The sequence below is a fragment of the Symsagittifera roscoffensis genome, chromosome 10 (assembly GCF_963678635.1).
Source record: "Symsagittifera roscoffensis chromosome 10, txSymRosc1.1, whole genome shotgun sequence".
Classification (NCBI taxonomy): Eukaryota; Metazoa; Xenacoelomorpha; order Acoela; family Convolutidae; genus Symsagittifera; species Symsagittifera roscoffensis.
The window spans coordinates 16,390,984-16,415,145 of record NC_087071.1 but is presented as its reverse complement, the minus strand read 5'-3'; the positions used below and the strand labels follow the sequence as shown (position 1 = coordinate 16,415,145).

Here is a 24,162-nt window from a genome sequence, read left to right as displayed (position 1 = left end):
AATGTTTGCGAGTTAGGTTGGAAAAAAAGAACGTTCGTACTAATACACTCGCTTCGCAAAAGTAAACAAAAGAAATGAACTAAATTTAAAAAGAAATCAGAAGTCGAACCGTGAGTAAGTAAACTTGAGCTTGAACAACTTCTAAGACTTTTCCTGAAAAAAAAACAATTCATCAGCAGCTAATTAAGAGTCTGAACTACATTCATGGACTCTTAATTACAATTGCTATGACTTTCACTAAAACAGCCCAAGAAATGAGGCAGATTTTTTATGCTACAAAATTAAGGATACACTGAACGCTCAACGCGGCGAATAACTACTCGATTTCAGGTATATTTTCAATACTCAATTCGAATAGTAAAACTTTAAAGTGGCTAAAAGACAATAAACATAGAAAGAAAAAAATACAGACTTTTACACAAAAAATAAGCTACTCAAATTAAAACGAAAATTAAGTTAAATTCTGATGACTAAAACTAATTGTAATGCACAGAGGCAAAACTGCACTCCGGAAACAAAGCGATTAAAGGCAAAAACTAGCTCTAAGAAATAAGGAGAGAAAAGGTAAAAATAAGCTTTCAAAAACAAAACTTAGGTATGTGCCGGAATCTAACACTCAACCTGGAGATTAAGGGGGCCCACTCAACCTGGAGATTAAGGGGGCCATGTCCCTGGGTGGGAGAAACAGGGATTTGTAATAAAACACTTAGCTCGCGTGTGAAAAAAGTAATGAAAAAATATTTGTTAATGATACTATTCGATAATTTTGACAAGAAGTCTTGAATATTTCATCTTCTCCAATTGTTTGCCTTGGGGGTTGATAGGAGTGGCAACACGCCGGTTTGATAAAACTAAATGGTCCGACAAAATGGTTATCGAAAGTCATCAGTGTGTCCTAAGTTGAAAAAAAATCATCCAATAATGTTTGCAACTAGTTTGATTAGACAAAAAATAACAAAAGAAAAGAAAAACAAATCAATGTCTATAGCGCTCCTTCTTTAAACTTTCAACTGCAAGGTTCAATTTGAAAAATTTTCTTGAACTAATTTGATTAACAAACTGTTGCAATTTGTTCCATTATTTAGACATCGATTGTGGTTCTTGTGTTTCTGACTGTGTCTTTATCCAATGAAGCAGGTGAGACCAGGGATCAGCTGACTGAAACTTCTAGCAGAATTGAGACTATAGAGACTATTTTGGAAGAAAAGTTGGTGAGTTAAGTTTAATTTCTTAAATTTTTTTGCTAGTAAATAGTCATTCTCAAAATAATGCGCCATCTGAAAATAAGCTGAAGAATTTGCTATTTTTGGTTAATGATTTGTTACCTTGTCTAAGTTTACTATTTTATTCATCAGGATCAAGATTAGATTTCTTTTGATCTATCTAATCTAAGATTCAATCTTTCAATCATTATCGGAGATCAAGTACTGAGAAAAAAATCGCTACAACGTTCAAGTTAGAGCTTTTAAACGCTATAGCGGTCATGAAGCTTGCGGTTCAAGTAGGGCAACTGCTTCTCTATAGACATACCTTAGAAGAGCCTAACTTTAAATAATAACTCAAGATGTCTTTAAAAACTTTAAGTAAGTCGAATTTAAGAAAAAGGAAAGACAATTTTCTGACTACTACAAAAAAGCTGGTACATTATTCAAACATGCAGGGAACCTATTTTAAAATTTTTAAAATGAACTAGAAAAAATAACTATTCTCAAAGTCTGAAAGTTCCACTTTTTTGACCAAAAATCTAGAGATAACGGATGATAAAGTTATTGTAAACTGCTTCAAAAAATATTTTACATCAATAGCATCTAAACTCATTGAGGTAATTGAGGATGAACCAAAAATTAAGGCCAAACACTCGTATTTGTATACTGTTATTGCTACATATCTGACATATCTTAGAAATGTTTCGTTCAAAACTAGTTGTTTCCCGGAGCGTCTAAAGTGGGAAAAAGTATTACCCTTATTTAAGCAAGGATCAAAAACTCATCGAAATAAATATAGACCTATTTCATTACTTATTTGCTTGGTGAAAATTTAGGAGCGGTTTACGCACAAAAGATTATACAATTTTCTGGACATCTGTAAGATTTTCGATTCAAAGAAGTTTGGTTTTCAGAAGAAAAAACATAATACGGTCGATTCACTGGTAGAGCTAACTGAAAAAACAAGACGCAAGAAAATAAAATGAAATTTAGCATACTTCTCGACCATAAGAAAACTTTTGATACGTTAAATTAGGATATTATTTTGAACAAATTGGAAGCCTATGGAATAAGAGGGTTGTTCAGGATTGGTTTCGTAGCTATTTGGCTAACAGAAAACAAATAGTTTCTACAAATCGTAGTAATTCGCACTGGCTGCCGGTAGCTCATGGTGTGCCTCAAGGAACTGTCCTAGGCCCCCTACTGTTCCTTGCGTATGTAAACGATATGCCAGATAGCGTCAAACATTTGGAGGTTTACCTTTTTGCTGATGATACAAATGTAGCTTGTGGAAGACAAGATTTAGAAGTATTCAATAAAGATACTAGCAAAATTTGTCAGTGGTTGACTGCAAATAAGCTCACTTTCGGCAAAGATAAATCTGTGTTTGTAAATTGTAAAACTACATCCAATGCTTCTAGTATAAATATTTCTCTCAATAAAAATGATGTTAGTCCTCAACGTTAGTCCTTGAAAATGATGTTAGTGCTCTAATTACTTGGGTGTATATGTTGACTTCAATTTTTTAAAGATAACTCAAAAAAAATTGTGTCAAAATTAAGTAGACACTGTGGGGTTGTTACCAACTTGCGGCGTTTTAATTCCATTGAATTTCTTGTCAAATATTATTTCAGTAAATTCCAACCAACAATTCAATATGATTTGCTTGTGCATGGTTGTACTTGCTACACAAACGTAATTTCGATTTTTAAGATGGAGAAAAAAATAATCAGTGTGATTTACTTCAAACGAAAATTCGAAAGCATAAGAAAATTTTACTCTTCAAACAAAATACTGACAGTGCATGAGTTTTTTATTTACGATCTCTTGAAATTCTGTTTGAAATCCGGAAATAAAATCAATTCTACTAAGTATTTGAACAATTTTTCAATGTAAGAGCCAAAAGTTATTTAACGAGAAGTACAATATGGGTCAATTTCAGTAATCCTTTATGCAAAAGTAAATTAAAGGAAAAGTCAATTACAAATAGAGGATACAAGTGGCTATATGTATTGTGCGAAAATCGTATTTTGCCTGAAAGTTAATTAAAATGAGCAAGGATGCGATCAATTGCTTTTTGCATCGAATAAGAGACATATATATTCTTGAAAATCTTGATTTAGTGCGTCCGATTTTTTCTTCTCAAATTGGCCAATAATGATAATTTTTTTTTTTAAATACGTATATATATATCTTGGTAAATACATTGAGTATTATTATAATATTGGAATTTTGACTGATTCTTCTGAATGCCACTATGCAGAAAAAGAAATTTAGACTATATTCTCAAATCATGAGACGCTGAAGCTTTCTACTTTTCGAGATACAGCGATTTTTCAAAAAAAAAAAACAATTTTCAAAAACTTGAAAAAAAAAAGAAAATAAAGTACTTTTTTTGCAATGTTTTTATCTGAGCTTTACTTCGATGGTAAAATGCCTAACAATTTCATCCGAATAAGCAGAGAAATTATGCATTCAGAAACATTGTAGCTTAAAGAAATCGTAAAAAGAAAAAACCTTTGAAATTGCATTTTTTTCAAAATATTTTTTTTTTGTTATTATGATTATTTTTTCTCAATCATGATTTTCTGTCCCCAATCTCATGAGGGCACAGTGGTGCTATGCTGTAAAGGCAAGTTCCTTTGCAGGCAGCTTTCCTTGCTTAGATTTCCGTGCTGATATTGATTTTTTTTTATTTTTATTGTTCCTGCTTATTACAAAAATTAATTTGAAATATATTTAATGGTAAAAGCATTTATATTTTCAAGGGCATACTAATAGTGGGCATTTTTGATGCCTTTTGTCTGTCCTCTCTAAGCTTCAGTAAGTTCATTAATTTTCATTTATATTTGTTTCTTCAATTATAATGAAACGTAATTGATTTTGATTGCAGATTTAGGAATAATTTCTGCTTCTTACATTTAAACCACGAGTCAGCTTCATTTTGACACATTAGTTTCAGTGTCTGCATTCCGCATCGGTGGAGAATGTGGGAGCCGAGATAGTTTTCCAGAGGAGGGAACGACATGACGTTTTGTTCAACCGCGGATTTGAGGATTATGAAAGAGGGTTCGGAGATATTTGTGGATCGGGAGATAAGTGGTTGGGGTTACAGAAACTGCATATACTGACCCAAACTGGAAAATGGAACGTCCGCATTTCGATGCGCCAATTCTCAGACAATGCGTCTTTTTGGGGCGAGTGGACAGGTAAAAAAGATATATCAGTCATCGTCAAACAGCTGTCTCAAATAAAGCTGCAATACAAAAAAAGAACGACTGAAAAAAAACCATGGTAAATTGATTTCACCCAAAAACAAAAACAAAGCTTTGTTAAGCTAATGAGCATATAGATCTAGAAATTTGTTTAAGTGCATTTTTATACCTTATCGAAATCAGTTTTTTGCTAACGAACATAATAATTGGGTCGAATCATTGATTTTTAACCTCTGAAATAAACCCAGAACAATTCAAGCGCAAGTTCTTGAAACAAAATCTTTCAAAAACATTTAAAAATGATACAAGACTCGCATGAACTAAAAAAAAAAAATAAAACAAAAAATGTATCAAATAAAAAAGTATCTTTTTTGGTTTATTGACTTTTAAAATTGCCACCAAAAGTCATTGATATCATCGATCTTTCTAGATTGGCAGCTCAATCTTTATCATCAAGACTAACCAAAAAACTATTTTTCAGGTGTCAAAAAAAAACATTTTTGAAATGACTGTTAGCTAAACTCTTTACAATATTCTTAAAAAATTCAAATAAAAGCTCTTGCAACACACCTTCTCGTATCCCACTGACGGATACAATCACAGAAACAAAGGGTTTTATTGTCTTTTAGGCCAAGGTTCTTGCCTTTTTTTGAGTCAAACGACCCACTCATCAATGATAAAAAAGGCCATCAGGACAAAGAACAACAGGCAAAAAATTGCCATCAACTTTTTAACAGGAAAACAGCAAAAATTTCTAGTTTTACCAACCAAATCCTTGACGCCAAACAAAGCGATCAATTTTTTTTAACCCCATATCTTCTGTTACTTGGAATAACAGCAAAACAAGAGTCAAATCAAGCCTCGCAACTACAAATATTTAATTGAGACAGGGCTCGGAAAAAGTCTACTATTTAACCATTGGAGTTGTTCTCATAGGTGCAACATTTTTACTCACGGAAAGTTTTTACATAGTTTTACTCCCTTGCATATGCGTGTTGAAAATAAGCTTAAGAATTATAACAATGTGTTTAAGGCAAAGGGAAAATTACCGCCAAAGTTTTGTAGCTGCGATGAAGGGGTCAAACATTTTTTTTAAATTTCGAAACAAAAACGCGATTAACAGCATCGTAAGGTTCAACCTATTTTTTACTGTTATATTTTGAAGAATACTTTTCAGCACATTTTGAGTAGAAAAACCTAAGTGCAGTTCCAAGTGGGTTAAACTCTTGTTTTTCAGACTTCAGGATCGGTTCTGCTCCGCTTTACAGCATAACATTTGGCACAATGGTGGAAAATAGTGAGAACATACGCAACACCAGTGTTACAGGTTATGGTCTTGATTACCACAACGGAATGGCGTTTTCTACTGCTGACAGGGATCAGGACAAAGATGAAACCGGAAACTGTGCTGCAATTTGTGGAGGAGGCGGTTGGTGGTATGGATATTGTCAGGCCGTGAATTTGAACGGAAACAAAACCATTTCAGACACAGGTAATGGTACACAAATGACATACTACGATGGCGATGAATGGAAAAGGATTTCATCGAGTGAGATTAAAATGATTCGTGTTGCCTGATTGGACAGATGAAAGATATAAAATACAGTGTATGGAAGATTTAAGTAGAAAACAAAATGGACTTTAGGACCAAGTATAACAACTGTAATTACATAACGTAATTCAATAACAAGAATTTGACTCTTGACGAAGAATTTAGTTTTTAGTGTTAAGAATTTCCATTAGGATTCATCCGAAGAACTGAATAAGAAATTCATAAAAAACAAGGTTAGCAAAACTGTGCACTTATACTCATGGCAGATTTTTACTCCTTGCATATTTATATTCATGGCACATTTTTAGTCCCATGGATATGCGTGCAGGTGAATTTAAAAATCATAGGATAGTTTTCACTATCAGTAAGATTTAAAAAAAAACTTATATAAGATGCATGAGAAACGAAAATTATAATGTTGATAATGAGATTATGACTTGCCTTCTAAACCCCCCAAGTGGTGATGATGGTGGTGATGGTGCAGATTTCCCTGATGACCTCCATTCAGGTGTCCCCCCATCGCCATCCCAATTGGAACCCCTAGATTGGTCTGGGGGTTGCAGCACTCATTCAGTAGGTTCATGAAGAGCGAGAGGTATTTCTGAAAAGATATGGATGAATCTTCACATATTGTAATTCCGTACATTGATAACCAACTTACTGTTATTACTTATGATTAAATGTAGCATATTTAGAAGGGCGCTACTTTAAAAATAAAAGACAACGTGTGAAGCTTGCATATGCTAGACACGGTAAAAACTGTCACATATCTGCTGCGGCGGATTTAGTGTGCATATGTGTGTGTGTGTCTGAGCGTGTGGGAGGGGGGGGGGGGGGGGCACTGGCAAGAAAAAGACGGACATCCCACATCATCAATTTGACGAACTGATTCACCCAAAAGAGTCACTTTGTAGTAACAATTTGCAATGTCAGCAATTGGTGGCTCAAAACAGTTTTGGCATAATTTCTCATAACCTGGCAGAGCCGCATACGCACATTAGGCCAAATGAAGTATTTTTAGTGTTTAAAGAGATCTCAGAAATCGCTAAACCTAAAAAGCTGTTACAAAGCCGATAATTCCGACACCTGTTTGGCCGAGCAAAAAAAAATGTTTATATTACAAAAACATTAAAAACTTAGAAAACCCCTCCCTGAATTCCGGTTGCCAAATTTTTCCAAAACGTCTCTCCCTTGGTATAAATTTACGACATCCATTTTTGGCTGACCAACCTTATGAAGCGTCTTTGGCGCCATATAACTAAATTTGGTGGGGGGAGCGCGCCCAAAAATTGCAATTTTTGGTGAAATTTTTTGAAAAAGTGCCTTCTCGAGAGAAGTTTTTTGACAAAACAGGGTCCTTCTAAAATTTTCAGAGCTCGGAATAACAATTTTTCTTTCTAAAAACCACCCCTCCTAGAAACATTTGTGCGCAACGCGACTGCTCACCTCAAAACATTTCGATAAAACTTTTTTGCTCATCAAGCGACTCAGAGAGGCCTCCAAACCAATATATTATGCCGAAACTTTGTAAGCCAAATAAGAAAAAACTGATATACTGAAATCGGAGTTTGTAAAATTACAACCAACATAACAAACAAACTTCTCCTCTTTCAAAATAAGTGTGGATTGTCTCCCACTAAAAATAAATGTTGTAAAATAGTAGCAAAGCTGGAACCATTGCGCGGTGAGAGGGTTCAATCACTAAGTCTGCAACTTTTCAGAATAAAAAAAGTATAATTGATATCTGCTGACCTGGAAGAGTCTGCTCTTGGCCTCCATGACATCTCCTCCGTCTGCCTCCTCGCTCTGAAGAGGAAGTCCATACAACAGAGCAGCCACTGCTGTCATGGCCGCCTCATCCAACTCCCTATAATAAATTTAAAGAATTAATCAATCGATTAGCTCTTTTCCACATTAATATATTTAATATTGATGATATATAAATAACCAATATTTTATTGGCTAGAATATTGGCGAGGCGAAGATGTTTTTCGCTAATAATAATAACAAAACTGCACGTATCAGGACGAAGCCCTGAATGTTCCGACTCATATTTAAGGTGTATGGAGCAGTAATAACATGAAAAAAACTAAATGTAATAAAATCATCCCTCCACACGCCATAAAAAGCACAGTGATAGATTTCGTTCCTAGTAACAAATCAATTATGGCAAATAAGCTTCCTTCAACCAAATTGGAACAATTTCTAAGACGGATTAAATCTCTGCTCACGCGTTAACAGTGCGAAATATATCGCGCGTTAATTGTCCCAAATTGGCCAAAATGGTATTTTTTTTAAATCCCCATAACCTAACAAAAAATGATCACAGGTGAAATATCTTTTCAAAATTTAAGCTCAGGATAACAATACCTTTTGAACGATATTAAATAATTCCGTCAAAAGTGACTAGTTAAAAAGTCGAAAAATTCTCTGAAAAAAGCAACCCGAGCACAAATATTCCGTTACGAAAATCGGAACAATAATAAGCATAATAATCATAATAACAATAAATTTATTCAGTGCATATACGAGCATATATGGAGTTTTAGCACCAAAGAGGATAGCCAACAAGCAATAGATACCTTTAATTGGTTACCCTTTCTCAGACAAGTAGTTATAAAGTATATACATACAAGTAAATACAAACAAACAAATGCAAACAGGAGCTTTCAAAAAGAAAATAGAACAAAAACATACCTTGTAAAAAAATTTGTTTAATAATACTAAGAGGTTTTTTTCTGTAACGACTTATACACGACTTTGACTTACACGAGTCTAGACTTACATTACTTTCACGAATAACTTATTCTTAGATATCAGGCAGCAAAAAGGCAATTTTTCGTTGATTCATGGTGAATCAATAAAAAAAATTGAAATCAGCTGTACCGATCGATATAGGCAGCTACGCTGGCAAATTCGTTTTGTAACAGTCAACTAAAGATAGCAAGTTCGTAGAAAATTTTCAAATTTTCAAATGACGATCACGAATTAATAATAAAAAAGATGTGCGATAATGCTCGGCATAAAAATGAAAGATTGGGAAGGAATTATAAAACATCTCGATAAAAATGAACTTTAGACCTGAGAGGCTAATTCACTAAAACAATACAATGCTCCACCAGAAAAGACATTCAAGTGAGCCTTATCAAAATGTCTCCAAAAACCATTCGTTCGATCACGAAAACAGAGATGAATCTTTTTAGTACGAAAAATTAATTTGCTGAGAAAATTGTTTAGGAGTGATCTACATAAGAGTGAACCAGATGGTCCTCATTAAAGGTTAAATTGTCAAATCTGAGAAACAATGAGACTCGATTTCGGCGAATTAAAAAAAAACGGTTCAACACCCACTTTTGATATGCTTTTCTCCTTTTTTTGAAGTGCTCAAACGGAGCTGAATGGATTGAAGTTTCACAGGATAGAAAGTATAAAAGAAGAAAAACAATTCTTTTGATATTTGTATTATTAATAATCTTCCTTTCGGACATAACAGAACACGTTGATTCCCAGTAGAACTGAAATGCAAAAGAATATTTCGAGCAACTAAAACTTCGAAGTTAATTACTCTTAAGATTTCCGTGACCTGACACCTTTTACAGACACCTTGACCTAGAAACTACAGCAAAACTTTGGCCGAAGTTGATATCGGCTCTTCTCCAGCGAAATTTCAAGAAAACTCTTTGCAAATTAATTTTATCTCGGCTGAGAGTTTCAAAGTAACCTTTTAAATCTTGAGTTCACTTTTGAAAAAATTGTGTTTTTTGAACAAATTGTGTGTTTGCCATTCCATGTTCAGGGTTAGATCAATAACTTGTTACCAACTTGTCTAAAAATTAATGAATCAGCACTTAAACCAAGCGATGAATCAGCGCGCAAGCATCGCTGACTCATCGTTTAAAAACAAGGATACATGAGTAAAACTAAGTTTTCACGGCTTAAAATAAGCTTACATAAGCTATTGTAAGCATACACATTCACCTTATTAGCTCGAAATTAGACCAAAATTCAAAAATTTCAAATCGATTTTTCTCGACTCTGTGAAAAAAAAACTCGTTCGAAGCTTTTAATATCGTTCGAATCACTTTAATATGATATATCACTCGACCCATTCCGATGATTATTTTTGGTACCAGATTTTACGTGGAAAAAAACTAAAACACACTCGAATACAAATTTCCTCCCCATTTCCAATGGTCGGAACAATAAACCGCGAGTTATCTCTAAATTGGTACTGATTTTTCGGATAATTTTTCCTGTAATAATTCCAACCATTTGAAAAATGGGGAGGAATTTTTTATTTGAACTGACCATTTGATAAAAGGGAGGAACTTTGTTTTTGGGTGCTTTAGTTTTTTTCCTTTTTGTTTTCACGCAAAATCAGGTACCACAGACAATCATCAGACTGGATTGAGTGATATATCATATTAAAGCCCTTTCAATCGTGATTCAAACCACTTAAAAAAAACAAAAAGTTTCTCCAGGGTCGAGAAAAACCGGTTTGAAATTTTTGATTTTTCGTCTTAATTCGAGCGAATAAAACCAGCGAGCAGGCTTACAGCAGCTGAATTCTACCTAAGCTAAGACATTGAAAATGACTATTAAGCAAGTAAATCTAGTTTTTGGAGTTTTTTCAGCTTCATTTTGGGAATTTTTTGTATTTTTTTAACTTGTCAAGTCATTTTTCCAAAAAAATTAGTCCAATTTGCCTATATTACTATGACTGTCTAATATGCTTAATTTATATTTAGACATATGTCAAATATGCCTAATTCATATTTTTATATTTTTTCTGCTTGGTGTGATCCTTTATCGTACCAAGCAGAAAAAACTACAATTTGGAAAAAACTTTCTAAGCCGTAGTTTTCTAAAGACTATGGTCGAAACATCCTGAGCTACTTACACAGTAACCGGCTATATTTGCTTCTTTATGCAGCTCGCTAGTCTTATATTTTCAAATCTTTGCAGGCCATATTCCGAAAAGCAGATAAAAAAACTGATTGCCATGGATAATAGCAAAGTGTTAAGTGGCCCATTATAACCTAGGCACCAGAACTCAATTTGACAAAGTTCACCACTGAATTTTCTCTGATTGATGAAACATAATCGGCTAGTCATAAATCGATTGCCGTAATTTTCGATGAATTATTTATGAGTCAGAACTGCAAATTATACTATCAGAAGATACTGCTGAATCAGTGGTGATCAGCGCTGAAATGTCAACCCCGGCTATACGTGAGAAGCAGTTTTGATGCAGTTTGACTCTAATGACTGACCTTGAGAGAAGAATGAGTTCTTCGTTTGTGTGTCTGATTCTGTTTGCAGTCAGAACCCAGTCGGCCACATATTCCACCAGTTTATTCCTTAAAAATAAAATTGAATATCTTTCATTATATCCCCCTAGTACCCAGTAATGACTCTTCCCTATCAGATATTGTAACGGAACCCCCCATATTAACCAATCGACCAGTCTTTTCCTAAGATTAGTATAAAACAGTGATCACCAATTCTCTCAGAGGCGGATTTAGGGGGTACATCTATTTTTGGTGGCGCACCATAAAAATTGGCTCCTTTCGCACCAATATATACTAGCTTTGAGGAGGGAGCAAGCGCCAAAAAAAACGCGATTTTTTTCGTCAAAAATTTCCAGAAAATGCCGAAAATGCCTTTTTGGCTATTTTTTTTTTCAAAATTTTGCCTGCGTGGAAGAAACTTTGGCCAAAACAAGGTCTATTCAGTGCTGTGGGAGAGCTCAGAAAATCAATTTGGTTGACCTAAAAAACTCCGCCCCCCCTCGAGAAAATCCTAGATCCGCCCCTGAATTCACACAAAACATTATTTCGGATTTAAATTTTTTAATATTTATCTCGTAGCTTCTTCTAGTTGACCACGAAGACTTAATTCTAGGGCCAATCAAAATAGTTTGAGATAGTTTATTTTTGCTTGATTTGATCTCTTGCCTGAACTTCATCTCCTGTCTCAAACTGAGGTCATCTCTCCTCTTCATCATCTTCTCCACCATGTAGCAGAACTTCTTCTTCATCACTATGTGTCTGCCCAGACTGTGATCCAGGGTACGCAGATACCTGCAGCGAAAAACAAAAAATTACATGAATTCGGAAAAAAAAAAGTTTTTTCCAGTTTCCCATGCCCATGAAAAATTGCATTATACAGTTTTCTGAAAAATGTTTTTCAGAAAACTGTATATTCACACCAAGTTTCAGTATGCTTTATTACAACAAAAACTATTTAAAATAGCACGTTGGAATCAGTAATTCAGAAAAAAAAACAACAGGCGGATTGGGAAAAAGCACAAACCTATCCCGCCAGGTAGAAAAAACATATCGACCATTTCATTCGAATTTCTACACATATATAGTTCGAATTTTCCATATATAGCTGCCGAGACTTCATAAGAATTTTTCAAGCGCAAAAAACATAGGTATTTTCTTGATTTTTCCTACAGTTAAGGAATTGTATGAAAACAATTTGTTTAAAAATTCTACAATCAATATTGTTTGATCAATATTGTTTGATTTTCAATTTTTAATGGCCTTTTTTTTTCTTCACCAGCATTTTTAGAAATCACTTTTCAGCTAATGTTGGAAAAGAAGTTCCAAAGGAAGAATCATTTAATACAGTCCACCACAAAAAATAAGGTTACTTTAGCTTTCAGAGTCATTAGTTTGAACTAAACTTGATCTTTAGTTGGAGACTAGTTTTTAAAATTCGTACTTTGTTATATTATTTTCGAATTATCTGTTTAATGAAACATACTAATGTAATGTCAATAAATTTTTATCCATTTGGTACTATTTTACGACATACGAGTTTTTTCTAATCAAACTAGAATTTTTATTATTGAGCTTTTAAATACTAAACGTGAGGTAGACTTTCAGTAACATAAATTAATATGCACTTAATGGTTGAAGCACCAGGGAAATCCTAATTATTTAGCTAAACGGAACTCAGTATTCGAACCTTTATCTTAAACAATTGAACTGGAAAATCAGTCACTCTAAAAGACAGTTTGAAAGACGCTGATTGATTGAAAATGTTGCCACTGTTGATCCATATTTCAAGAAAAAAGCCCACTGGAACTAACTTGGCCAGAGAGAGCATTAGGGTCTCCACTGAGAAGAACCCAAAACTGTCGGATGCGTCATCATGATGAGTGACCAACACTTTGCCCAAAATGTCAATCAGGTGGTCCGCAAATTGAGTGTTCAGCTCATTTTGAATAGCCTGCAACAAATTATCATAAAGAAATTATACATTGAGCAAATTAAAAATTCAGAGCTTATATGGAAATATACGGTAAACACAAGGGCTTAAGTTTAGTTTTTGTCAATATTTCATTTTTGGAAACTTTTTTGTGTTTTCGGTCGACCAAAGACATTTTCCATTCCCCAAAAAAGCATCATAATGACACTTTTTTTGCCAAAAATGTCTGTGCTGCAGGGAAATTTTTGAAAATGAAACAGACTAGAAAAGTGGTTGTGGGCAACTTTCTGAAAGGTTTGACCAAAAATGCAGATATTTCCCGCCTCGGCATGCTACTGAGTTTAGTAATTTCAAAATTCTAGAAAATTTCTACTGAAAATTTTTACTATTATAGGCAACTATCATCATAGTTTTGTACGTAAACACAAAAATTTTAGCAGAAAGAATTCAAAACAGCTAACTAACCGATCCCCCGTGGTCGAAGAACTTCAAAACCTGCTGCGTCATGTTTTCAAACAAGTAGGGGACCAGAGCATGGCTCAACTGAGTGCCGACCATCTCCATCACGTCTTTCCTCATCTTAATTCCTATCTTCTCGTTGCTGCAGAACAGGATAGAAAGGAGGTCTGTGATGAATCTAAAAAATAGATGTTTCAACAAAAAAACTACAATTCTCACAAAAAACTGTTTCAACTGAACATCAATTGAAGATAAGATAGCTTGGACACAGCTACGTACTGAACACATAAGCGAAACTGAGCTTCGCACTACTTCCGATTGAACACACACATAAAAAACAAGAAAAAAAAATGGAAAACGTTGAAAAAAATATTCGAACCAAACTTCTATGTTTCGATAGAAGTTCATTCTAGTCTAACATGCCAGAAATTTGAGTAAAAAATTAGCAACGGAACAAAACTTACGAAGAAGAAACAAAAGCGAAAACTTCGAGCAGACACAAGTTCAGCAGAAAAAATATGATTTCATGAAAAAATCTTTGCAGTTTTAAGTCCCACCTGAGACTAGAATGATCAACACCTGCGCTTTCAGTTACAAGGATATGGAAACAAGAAAAAAATTAGTGATGTGGCTAAGACCACAATCTTTGAGCAGACACCTGTTGCACCGAAAAAAAACTGATTAAAAAATTGATTAAGTTTCAAGGTCACCTCCCTGAAGCTACAAAGAACAAAACTTGAAAACGGATCAACGCCCGAAAACCGAACAAAATTAACTATACGTCAAAAGAGAAGTTTTTTTCATTAGCAAACAGAAATTTCACTGATTTTTTATTTTGTTGAAACTACTCAAAAATGGAGAAACTCAACAAATGCATTAGGAAACTTAGCAGACAGCAACTCAACCTGACATTGCGAAACGATGAACTCCTCTAGCAATTTTCATTTAGATTATCAAAAATCTTCAATTTAAAATTTTTTGATTTGTTGGCAATTCAGGCTTACATGGTTCTCGTTTTTCGAATGAAATAGCTACTTTTCAAAACAGTCTGGACTAAAAAGCGATTAACACAATTTCAACTGTCCTAGAAAATCTTCAGAAAAATATACGAATGAATTGCGTTTGAAAAACATTTAAAAAATTTCTTTAAAAGAATCTGGGAAAACGTTTTAGACTTTTCCACTACATATTGTAACACAAACCATTTTTACGAAAAAAAAACAAGAGGTAATTAAAAAAATCATCCGGAAAACAAAACAACGGAACTGAAGCCGACACTCACGCGCCGAAAAGAAACCGAAAAATTTCGACACAAAAATACGATTAAAGGAACTCAAAACAGGCACACAAGGCCCATGCCTAACATACACCCACTACATTTACCTCTCCAGTAAACCACGTGTAACAATTTCACTGCGAAATATGTGCCTAAAGTTATTAACGGGGGAAAAGTCTAGTACCTGATTGCAATACCCTTGTTTATCGCAAGGGTAAAAAAAAGGGGATCATTAGATAAATTTTGTTAAATTTCGAAGTCAAAATTGAGTTTTGAAACAAAACGGCAAGCGCTTGCGCCACTCCACTTTTTCCGTTGACGAGCAAATACTTTCTTAATTACCTTCAACATTCATTTCTGATTGAAACTATTTTGATAAGCCAATTAGAGAAGGTTGAATCAAAAGGTAATTCTTCCGTCCATTGAAACTCTGAACTATGTAATCAGATGTTTTTTTCCACGCAAAATTTTTTCTCAACGTCGAGAGCAATCAATTTGAAATTTTTGACGTTTGGTCTAATTTCGAGCTTAATTTGTTTTTCAACCAAGAAATTTACCACAAACAATGATCGTAAGGGGAAAATGATATATCTTATTACAACCCTTTCAATTTTGCTTCGAACGACATTAGAAAAATCCAAGAAGTTCTCCCAGTGTTGATGAAAACCGGTTCGAAATTTTTGAATTTGAGCTTTTGTCTAATTTCGAGATGATAAACAAATGATAAAGCAAGCGAGAACAAACACTATAGAACGAAATGCTAATGAAGTATTGATAAAAATATTCTTTGAAAATTTCAGGGTTTTCAGCGCTACTTTGGAAAGAAAAAACCTCAAAAATCTAAAACAATTTCTAAAAAATATATGAAAACAATTGATTTTTTTTTGAATTGCGATTCAAACACCAAAAACCGTTGCCTGATTTGCCTAACTGTGACAGTCTATTATACCTAATTTTCAGGTTCTCCTCAGATCTTTTTATCACACCACGCACAAAAACAACACCAATTTAAAAAAGAAAAAACATGAAAAAACTTTTTTAGGTGTTTTTTCAAGAATATTGTGAGAACAGTCTCTGCTACTTGCACAGCAACCGGTTATCCTAGTTTTTTTTATTTGGGATTGTCTCGAAAATAAATCCATATTTGCAACTAAATCAATCCGTTTATTGACGCCATTTGCATAGTTGTTGGCAAGCCAAATCTTATTTTCATTTGCTAAACGCATTTGAAAATCGAGATTCAAGTGATATCATAAGTTGAAAACAGATGCGAAGCTGTACTTTAAACTCAATTACCCAGAAACCTTTTGAACTTTCTGAAAAGCGTAGATAATTGAATTTTATGAGAAACAAAATTTTTATTGTCAAAGAAGCGCTAAATGAAGCCCCAAAAACTAAGTTTTGACTGATTAAATGAAAACTTTTTCATCATAACATCGACTCGCTTGTTTTAATTGCTTCAAGTTAAGTTATAAAAAAAATTCAAACCAATTTTTTCGACACTGAAAAATACTTCTTGATTTTTTTTCAGTTTGATCTATCCCTGAGTGAAAAGGCTTTAATAAGATATAGCAATCACCCCATTATGAGGATTACCTGCGCAAACTGATTATGCGCGGCGCAAACAAAATAAAAACACCTGAAGACAAAATATCAGACGCCAGACCAAAAACTAAAATAAACAAGGATAGCCGGTTACTGTGCAAGTAGCACAGAATGTTCGACCATATTCTATAAAAAAAACTAAAAGTTTTTTTTTCAAATTAGTGTTTTTTCTGCGTGGTGCGATAAAAAGATCTGCAGTAAAACTATAAACTAGACACATTCGACAGTCATAAAAACATAAGCAAATTGAAAAAACATTTTTGTAGAAAAATTACTAGAACAAAAAAATCAAAAATTGTTTTTCAGTAAGTATATTTAATTTTCCCAATGGCGCTATAAATCTCCAAAAAATAATTTAAATTGCTTAAAAATATGTTTTCAGGGCTTTAATTAAGCAGCATTAGTATGTAAGCCTACTAGATCGTTTTATTCGCTCAAAATTGAAATTAAAATCAAAAATTTTAAACCAAATTTTCTCGAGACTGAGAAAACTTTTTGAAAAGTTTTTGTTGTCGTTCAAATCACGACTGAAAGGGCTTCAATTTGGTACATCATTCGACAAATTCCGATTATTTTTTATGGTACCTGATTTTTCGTGGAAAATTTTTTTTTCTGGTACCTGATCATTCGATGTAGAAAAAAAATTAAACACGAATACAAAGTTCCTCCATATTTTTCAAATGGTCGAACAAAAAATTCTAACAAATTTCAGGTATTTAACTTAAAAAAAGAAGAAAAAACACACGAATTTCAATATGACAAATGATCCCATCCATTCAGAAAACTATACATAAAATCTAACATCATTTTACACTCACTTGTTAGGAGAAATAGTAGAGCCCCAACTATTTGCATAAATCGGTGGAATCAAGGGTGACCCGAGTACACTACTAGGACATGGAATTGTCAAGTTTCCCTGTCCTACGCCGCCTCCCGACATCGCGCCTGAAAATTGGAACTTGAATCTTCCGTGTTTCAATTAGCAAACAATCATATTTTGGATTCATACTTTTGTATATTTTATATATCATACAAACGGTATATTTTAGTTCACTTAACTAACGTATTTAGAAACAGTAAAGAGTATTGAGAACAAATGAGTGAATAACTTCTTTGCAATCCTGTTATTTTCAAATCTCAAATCTAATCTTTTGGGTAACACAAGTTTGAAATTAATTATTATATAGTTTTTTAAAATATTTTTGGCTTGAATTTGTACCTGAATTAACACCTCCAACAGACAAGTTACTGTTGTTGTTGTTGTTATTATTGCCGTTGTTGCTGTTTACACCTTGTTGTGTCTGCAGTTGAGAGGAGTTCGAGGAGTTGTTTGTTTGCTGGGGTGCGTGTGGGAATAGGGAGTGATGGTGGGGCTGCAATAGTGCTGTGTTCTCTGATGAAACTGTCAAGATAGTACTGATGGTTGAAGTCGAGCCTGAAAGCAAACAAAATTTTGAGTACAACAGGTAATGCCAGTTGCTTTGCAAGTAGCAAAGAATGTTTCAACCACGATAAACTAGGCAGAGAAAGTCGAAAATGAGGGGGAAAAATTTTAAATCGAAAAAATATTTTCGAAAATATATATATATTTTTTCAAAATGTTGCTTTTTTTGTAAAGGGCGGCTGACTAAGGTAGAGAGCTGCAGAAAGTGAAGCAATTATAGCTAAAATAACGTTAAAATTGCATAGCAATGAAATTGAGTTTGAGTTGTCAGTGTCACCAAATTTCGAGAAGGCTCTGAAAATCGCAGAAAATTTTTAAAACAAGTGGACTGTTTCTACTAAATTCCCCAAATCCTATTGAACCAAACGCTCGCCTCCATAAAATTAGATGTCACATTCAGGTAAACTCGAAATACGGAACGGTGAATGACAGAAAAAGAATTCATACTGATTTCAGGGGGATGATTGTTCAATTGGTCTGAAAAGTGAAAATGACCACGTTGAAGCAAAAAACAAAAAAAAATAGAAGTTTTTGATTAATTTTCAGCTTTTGAAATTCAACGAAATCAAAATATACCACCTTTAATTTCAAACAATTTCAAGAATCTTTTATGACTCTTAAGCAACGGTTAAGCTTGAAGCAAACAAATTTCGGCTCTTTCCGATTAGAGTCCCCCTCACTCTGGAAAAATATATTAAACCATTTTTTTGATATTCTGATGTGTGATAACTTGCTGTGGTGGGGTGGAGCGGACTTAGCTTTTTTCCATTTACGCAAAACTAAACGAAATTGGAATCGTTAACTTTTGAAAATTTAGGTTGAAAATTAGCATTTTTTAACCAAAACTCAGTTGTTACGCTATGAACAGGGAGTGGGGGAAAAGTAAAATTTTTCGGTAGTAAAAAGTCAAACATTTCTTGGTAGCCAAAAAGTAAGCAAAAAAGAAGTACAGAAACCATATCAAATTGGTCTTATCAACGCATAAACCAACACTTTGCTCGTTTTTCATCTATTTTTGCTAAAATTTACGCAGTTGTGAGTTTTTTAGGGCGAATTAACACGTAAAAATATGTTTTTTTGCTAAAATTTTCATTTTTTTTAAACTTAAGAGCGAAAAAAGTATATAAGAAAAGAATTTATAATGAATAAACGTTGTATCATGGCTAGAAACAAAATATGTTTACTGTTCTGAGACGTTGTTTTTTTTGGTAATTAAATCCTATAAAATTAAAGTTCCGGATCCCCTGTTTACTGTTGAACTATCGGACTAAAAAGAGTAGCAGAACGAGTGGACAAGCAGAATCAATTAAAATGAGCAACTGACTGAATACAGAAACTTTTGCTAGCAATAATTATTTTTTCTTTTGACAATTTATGTCTCAGGGTTACTGGAAACTGCAAGTTTACATGAGACTATGCTCAAACTTAGCACAATGCCCTTTTCAATTAATTCGGTTTGTCAGAGCGTTTCATTACTTTTGAAAAGAAACGTAAAAGGAATTGGCGCGTGAGTGTTCTTTTACCTGCCAAATGTGAGACTGAGTTAGTACTTCCAGAAGCAGACTGAGTCGAATTGTGATTGGCCACTGACTGAACCAATGGGAACTGAGCTGCCACTGCACTCGACGAGCACACCATGTTGGGAGAGCCATCTCTGAAAATGGAAAAATTGAATTGAAACTTGAGTCCGCAAATTTACAGTCCGCAGCTATAGACTTTTTCTGAAATCATATTGCTGAAAGTATTATTTAACACAGAGGCAAACTAAAGCTTCGCAACACTTGCGATACAACGGAAACATTGCGTTACAAGATAGTGAATAGAAAAGAGACGAAAATCTAAAATTTTTTGAAAAAGCATATCTCAAAAAATTACTTGAAAAAAGTCGAAAAACAATCTCTACAAAAATCTTTCATGTTTGTATTGGATGTTGTTCATTGACAACCTTAAAACGCAATGGGATTCTTTAACCAAGGGAATCATTTACCGAGCGGTAAAAATAAGGTTGAAAAGTATGTTTGAACACTTAATTTGCTAGAAGAGTGTTTGATTAAATTAACTTCCGGTTTTTAGAAAAAGACTCAACCACTGGCGGTAATTGTTGCAACTTCTGAAAAAAGACAATTATTTAAGCTCGGAGTAATTTTTGCAGATAACTTTCGACTTTTTAATTAACAGCTTTTCACGAAATTGTTTGATATCATCCAAAAAGGTATTGTGGTCCTGAGCTCAATAATAAAAAGATATATCGCCGGTGATCATTTTGTAGGAATAAAGATTGCCAAATTGGTCAATTTGGGCAAACAACGCGCGATATATGTGGTGCGTTATAGGCGTAACGGATATTTAATTCAACTGAAAGTTCATTAAAAACTGAACAGAGGCATCCTATTTGGTCTATGTTATACTTTGCTATATGCTAAATACATCACTTTCTAAATTACATAGCGCATCGTTTTCAGAAAACTTCAAAATTGTAGCCAATAGACATTTGGGAAAGAGTCATGAACAGAAAAAAATGACTGTTTGTCGAATTAATCAATGGATTAGTTCTTTTCCATTTACGCTTCATATTTTTAAATTTCATGCGATTTTGCAGTCAAGTCAAGTAACGGCACAATGTCGAATAACTTTATAAGATAAAAAAAATGTGATCATAAGCATAATAAAATTTTTCCCAATGCTAAACTTCATGATAGTTTTTGGCAACTTGAAGTTTTTCAAAAACGAAATTCAAATTTAGTTCAAAAATAAACACAGCCAACTTTAGAAAAGGTTCAATGGGTCAAGGAAGCAGAAAAAACAATGACTTCTTTTCTGAAAAAAAAATCGACTTTCGAATTTTCAAAGAAAAAATTATATGGCCTTAAACTTTTCAATCTTCAAGAATAATTTAAGATTGTAAATTTTTAGATAAAATTAACCCAATTAGAAAATTCTGGATCAATAGTTAAACTTTCAATTGTGCTGGGAAATCTGCAAATGTAAATCTACTTTCGAAAAAAAAGTCAATCAGATTTTTCGTTACCTTTATACTTTTGGTGTTCAACGGAGGAGTTTTGCCTTCCTTTTAATGAAATGAAAGGAAATGAAGTGAGTTTGAAAAGAAATCAAAAGTCGAAGCTCGAAAAATCAAAATTGAGCGTGAAAAAATAAAAGACGTTTATGACGTTCCTGACTGTTTTCCTGACGCTCACGACTTTTAAATATCAAAAATATATGACTTTCTAAAATAAATGCGTATGGTTTCAGCTCGGTTATAATGTTGATGGTTCAATTAACGTCATTCTAAGAGAGCTTACCCGCCGTTTCCGAGATTTCCTGCAGCCCCAGATGCACTAGTCTGACTCGAAGCACCAGGAGAATTCGAAGCCTAAAATTGTGTTCAGTCCTGATTGGTGAAAAAATTGATTGAAATGTGATATTATTGGGTTTATATGTGAACACTGGTTTAAAAACATATCATTGGTCCGAATCAATATACTTGACTGGTTTCAAATTCTTTCGGGCTTAATTTAGACAATGATTTTCAAAACATAATTTTTGATCTTAATATAAGATATATATATCTTTCAATTATCTCATTGCAGTCACTCATCTACTGTTTAATTTAATTCTTTTAATATGATTCTTCCGGCTTTTTTATTACCTAATGAAATACTCGTGAGACATACAAAATACAAAACTTGTCGAATAGAACAGATTAAACATAGCCAACAGATAGAGGGAAAAAAGTCAAGGAAAACAAAAAAAAACAATACTTTTTTTGAAAAATTTTCAACTTTCAATTTTTTTTTGAGAAAAATTATCTTATTTAATCTCTTTCAACTTTAAAAAAACGTTTCTGATCAACATTTCTTCATAAAGCTAACTCAATTCTAGAAAACTGGGTCAACAAGCATAAATAAAACTGAAAACTAAACTCAATTGTTTAAAACTGAAAGTCATTCACGTTTCTATATTTCGCGCCATTTGCACATTTATTACTGGAGAGCTTAAATCCTTTTCCTTATAGCAAATGAACTTTCTTTGAACTTTGAAGAAATCAAAATTCAAAATGCGAAAACTCAAACTTGAGCGTGAACAAGTTTTTATATATTATGCCAAGTGCATTGGAATTTATAATATTATGTTGCAGATATCATGAACAAAATAATATTATTGGGACTATAAAAAATTGAAATTGTTTGGGCACAAACTGGTTGAGGCGAGTGATGTGGCGGCTGGGTTTGTGTGCGTTTGAATGTCTGGTGACCAGGTACAATCACTCTACTCATGGAACAAAGAAATCCTGTCATATTCGCCCACTCTTGCAGCAGATCGTAGACCTAAAATTTACTTTCTCCACAAAAGATTTAGATGACCCGGTTAAAAAAAGCTCAATAAAAGTTTTTACAAATCGTCCAATTTTAATCAATTTCAAACAAACATTTGAGCGGGTCTAATTAGGCAGACAAATCAATCAAAAGCTTCAAAAGATCATGAAAACTTTTCAAAGTAACATTCAATTTTGACTAAACCAATTACAAATTATTGTTTTTAGTGAGGTTGGAGGATATTGATCGCGTCAGATTCTGACTAATCTGAAAATAACCATGAGGGTTTCTTTTTCTGGAAAAAATGTCACTTTAATATTTATTTATTCAGTGCTGAACAAGTATTCAAGCCTTCTGACCTGTCTAGGGACACCGTCCCCTCCCCCTGTTTGCATTCTGTCCCCTTGCAGATAACTTCCATGGTGGTAGTTGATGATGACAGCAGCTGCCGTGTCAGTGACGTCACAACTGCCCAGTTTGTCACTCTTAGTTTTGTCCTGTTTCGCACCTCCAATCGAGAGCAGATGGGAGTGAAGGGAGTCCCACTTTTTGTACGTGTTCTCCCACGCCTGAAAAATTGGTGAAGTAGCTAAGTCTACGCTTCTCAATCCAAAGGTCTGCGGTTCGAGACCCAGCATGATCTGTGTTACCTGTCTGACTGAGGGTGAGACATCATCGCCCAGCCAAAAATTAACCAAAAATTTGCATATAATTCTCAACCTGGGGCACAACAGTGGTTCATCGTAAAGAGCCGAACAGCTCGTAAATTGGTCCCTTTCCTTGTTTATAAAAAACCATACATAAATGTTGGCTGGCTAGTTATTTGTTACTATGCCAATGACGGTGTTTGTAAACGTTACATGCACAGTAATGTCCGAAATAGTTTGGGAGAAGAAAAAGCTCCAAAACTTGCTTTTGCGTGGAAATTTTTTTAAAAAGAGCATCATTTCAGAAAAAAACCTGCCTGAAATTATTTTTGAAGAATAATTCTAACAAACAAGCTAAATGAGTGCCTCGAGGGATTTTAATTTCATCGGATAATTAGAAAACTAATTTTGCATATGATTCAATTTTAAATAAATATAATTTTAAAAACCAATCTTTATTATTTAAATACTGTCCGAATACAATTTATCTCTAATTAAACTTATGAATATCGCACTCGTTTTAACGACTCGAGTAAATGTTTGGACTTTTTTCGAAAAAGAAAAGGGCGGAAAATTTGTGCTCTGTGATGTAATTTGTCCAGACCAATTTCGACTTTTTAACTGGCCATTTTTGGCTGAACTTTCTTTTACAATCAAAAAGGTATCTTTGTCCTGAGCTCAAAAGTAAAAAGATATTTAATCTGTGATCATGTTCCGTAAGTAAGAGAGTGTGAAGATTGCCAATTTGGGACAATAAACGCGTGATAAACTTCGTGCGATTAACGCGTGAGCGTTGCGAGTTAATCGCACACACAATCGAGAAAGAAAGCGGCAAAATATTCGGGAGCTTTAAGTTGCATGTAATATTTTGGAATGTAATAAAAAAGACAACCTCACTTATTTTCATGCAATTAATTTAAAAGTGTTGAAACAAACAATGAAAAAAACATGCTTTTCGAAACTTCTGCTAAATATACAGAGTTCGAAAATTTCTGAAGATTTTTTATTATTGTTCTGTTGTATGAAAGAATTAGCTGTTTTCGCTTCAATAGATGAAACAAAGAAGCTTCAACTGTGTTAACTTTTTGCAATCAAATGTCAAAGCACAAGGTACTATAGTGTCAACGCAGCCGCCTGACTCTAAATAACCACCAAAATTAGCACTTTTAACTTGCACAACAGTAGCTCTTTCAAAAATGTCAACAAATACTATCACACTATA

General features: G+C 33.7%; 1 protein-coding gene across 1 annotated transcript in view; it reads right to left on the bottom strand.

The window, feature by feature from the left end:
* LOC134854992 (neurofibromin-like) overlaps positions 1-24,162 on the bottom strand; it is a 214,012-nt gene that overhangs the window by 55,354 nt on the left and 134,496 nt on the right. The window contains exons 19-30 of the mRNA XM_063871372.1: positions 22,653-22,862; positions 22,177-22,305; positions 21,280-21,350; positions 19,501-19,631; positions 17,753-17,968; positions 17,352-17,478; positions 13,659-13,830; positions 13,075-13,214; positions 11,930-12,055; positions 11,246-11,332; positions 7,725-7,839; positions 6,414-6,573 (exon numbers count right to left, since the gene is read on the bottom strand). Of these exons, the coding sequence (XP_063727442.1) occupies positions 6,414-6,573; positions 7,725-7,839; positions 11,246-11,332; positions 11,930-12,055; positions 13,075-13,214; positions 13,659-13,830; positions 17,352-17,478; positions 17,753-17,968; positions 19,501-19,631; positions 21,280-21,350; positions 22,177-22,305; positions 22,653-22,862 (1,684 nt within the window). The remainder of the gene's footprint in view (positions 1-6,413; positions 6,574-7,724; positions 7,840-11,245; positions 11,333-11,929; positions 12,056-13,074; positions 13,215-13,658; positions 13,831-17,351; positions 17,479-17,752; positions 17,969-19,500; positions 19,632-21,279; positions 21,351-22,176; positions 22,306-22,652; positions 22,863-24,162) is intronic.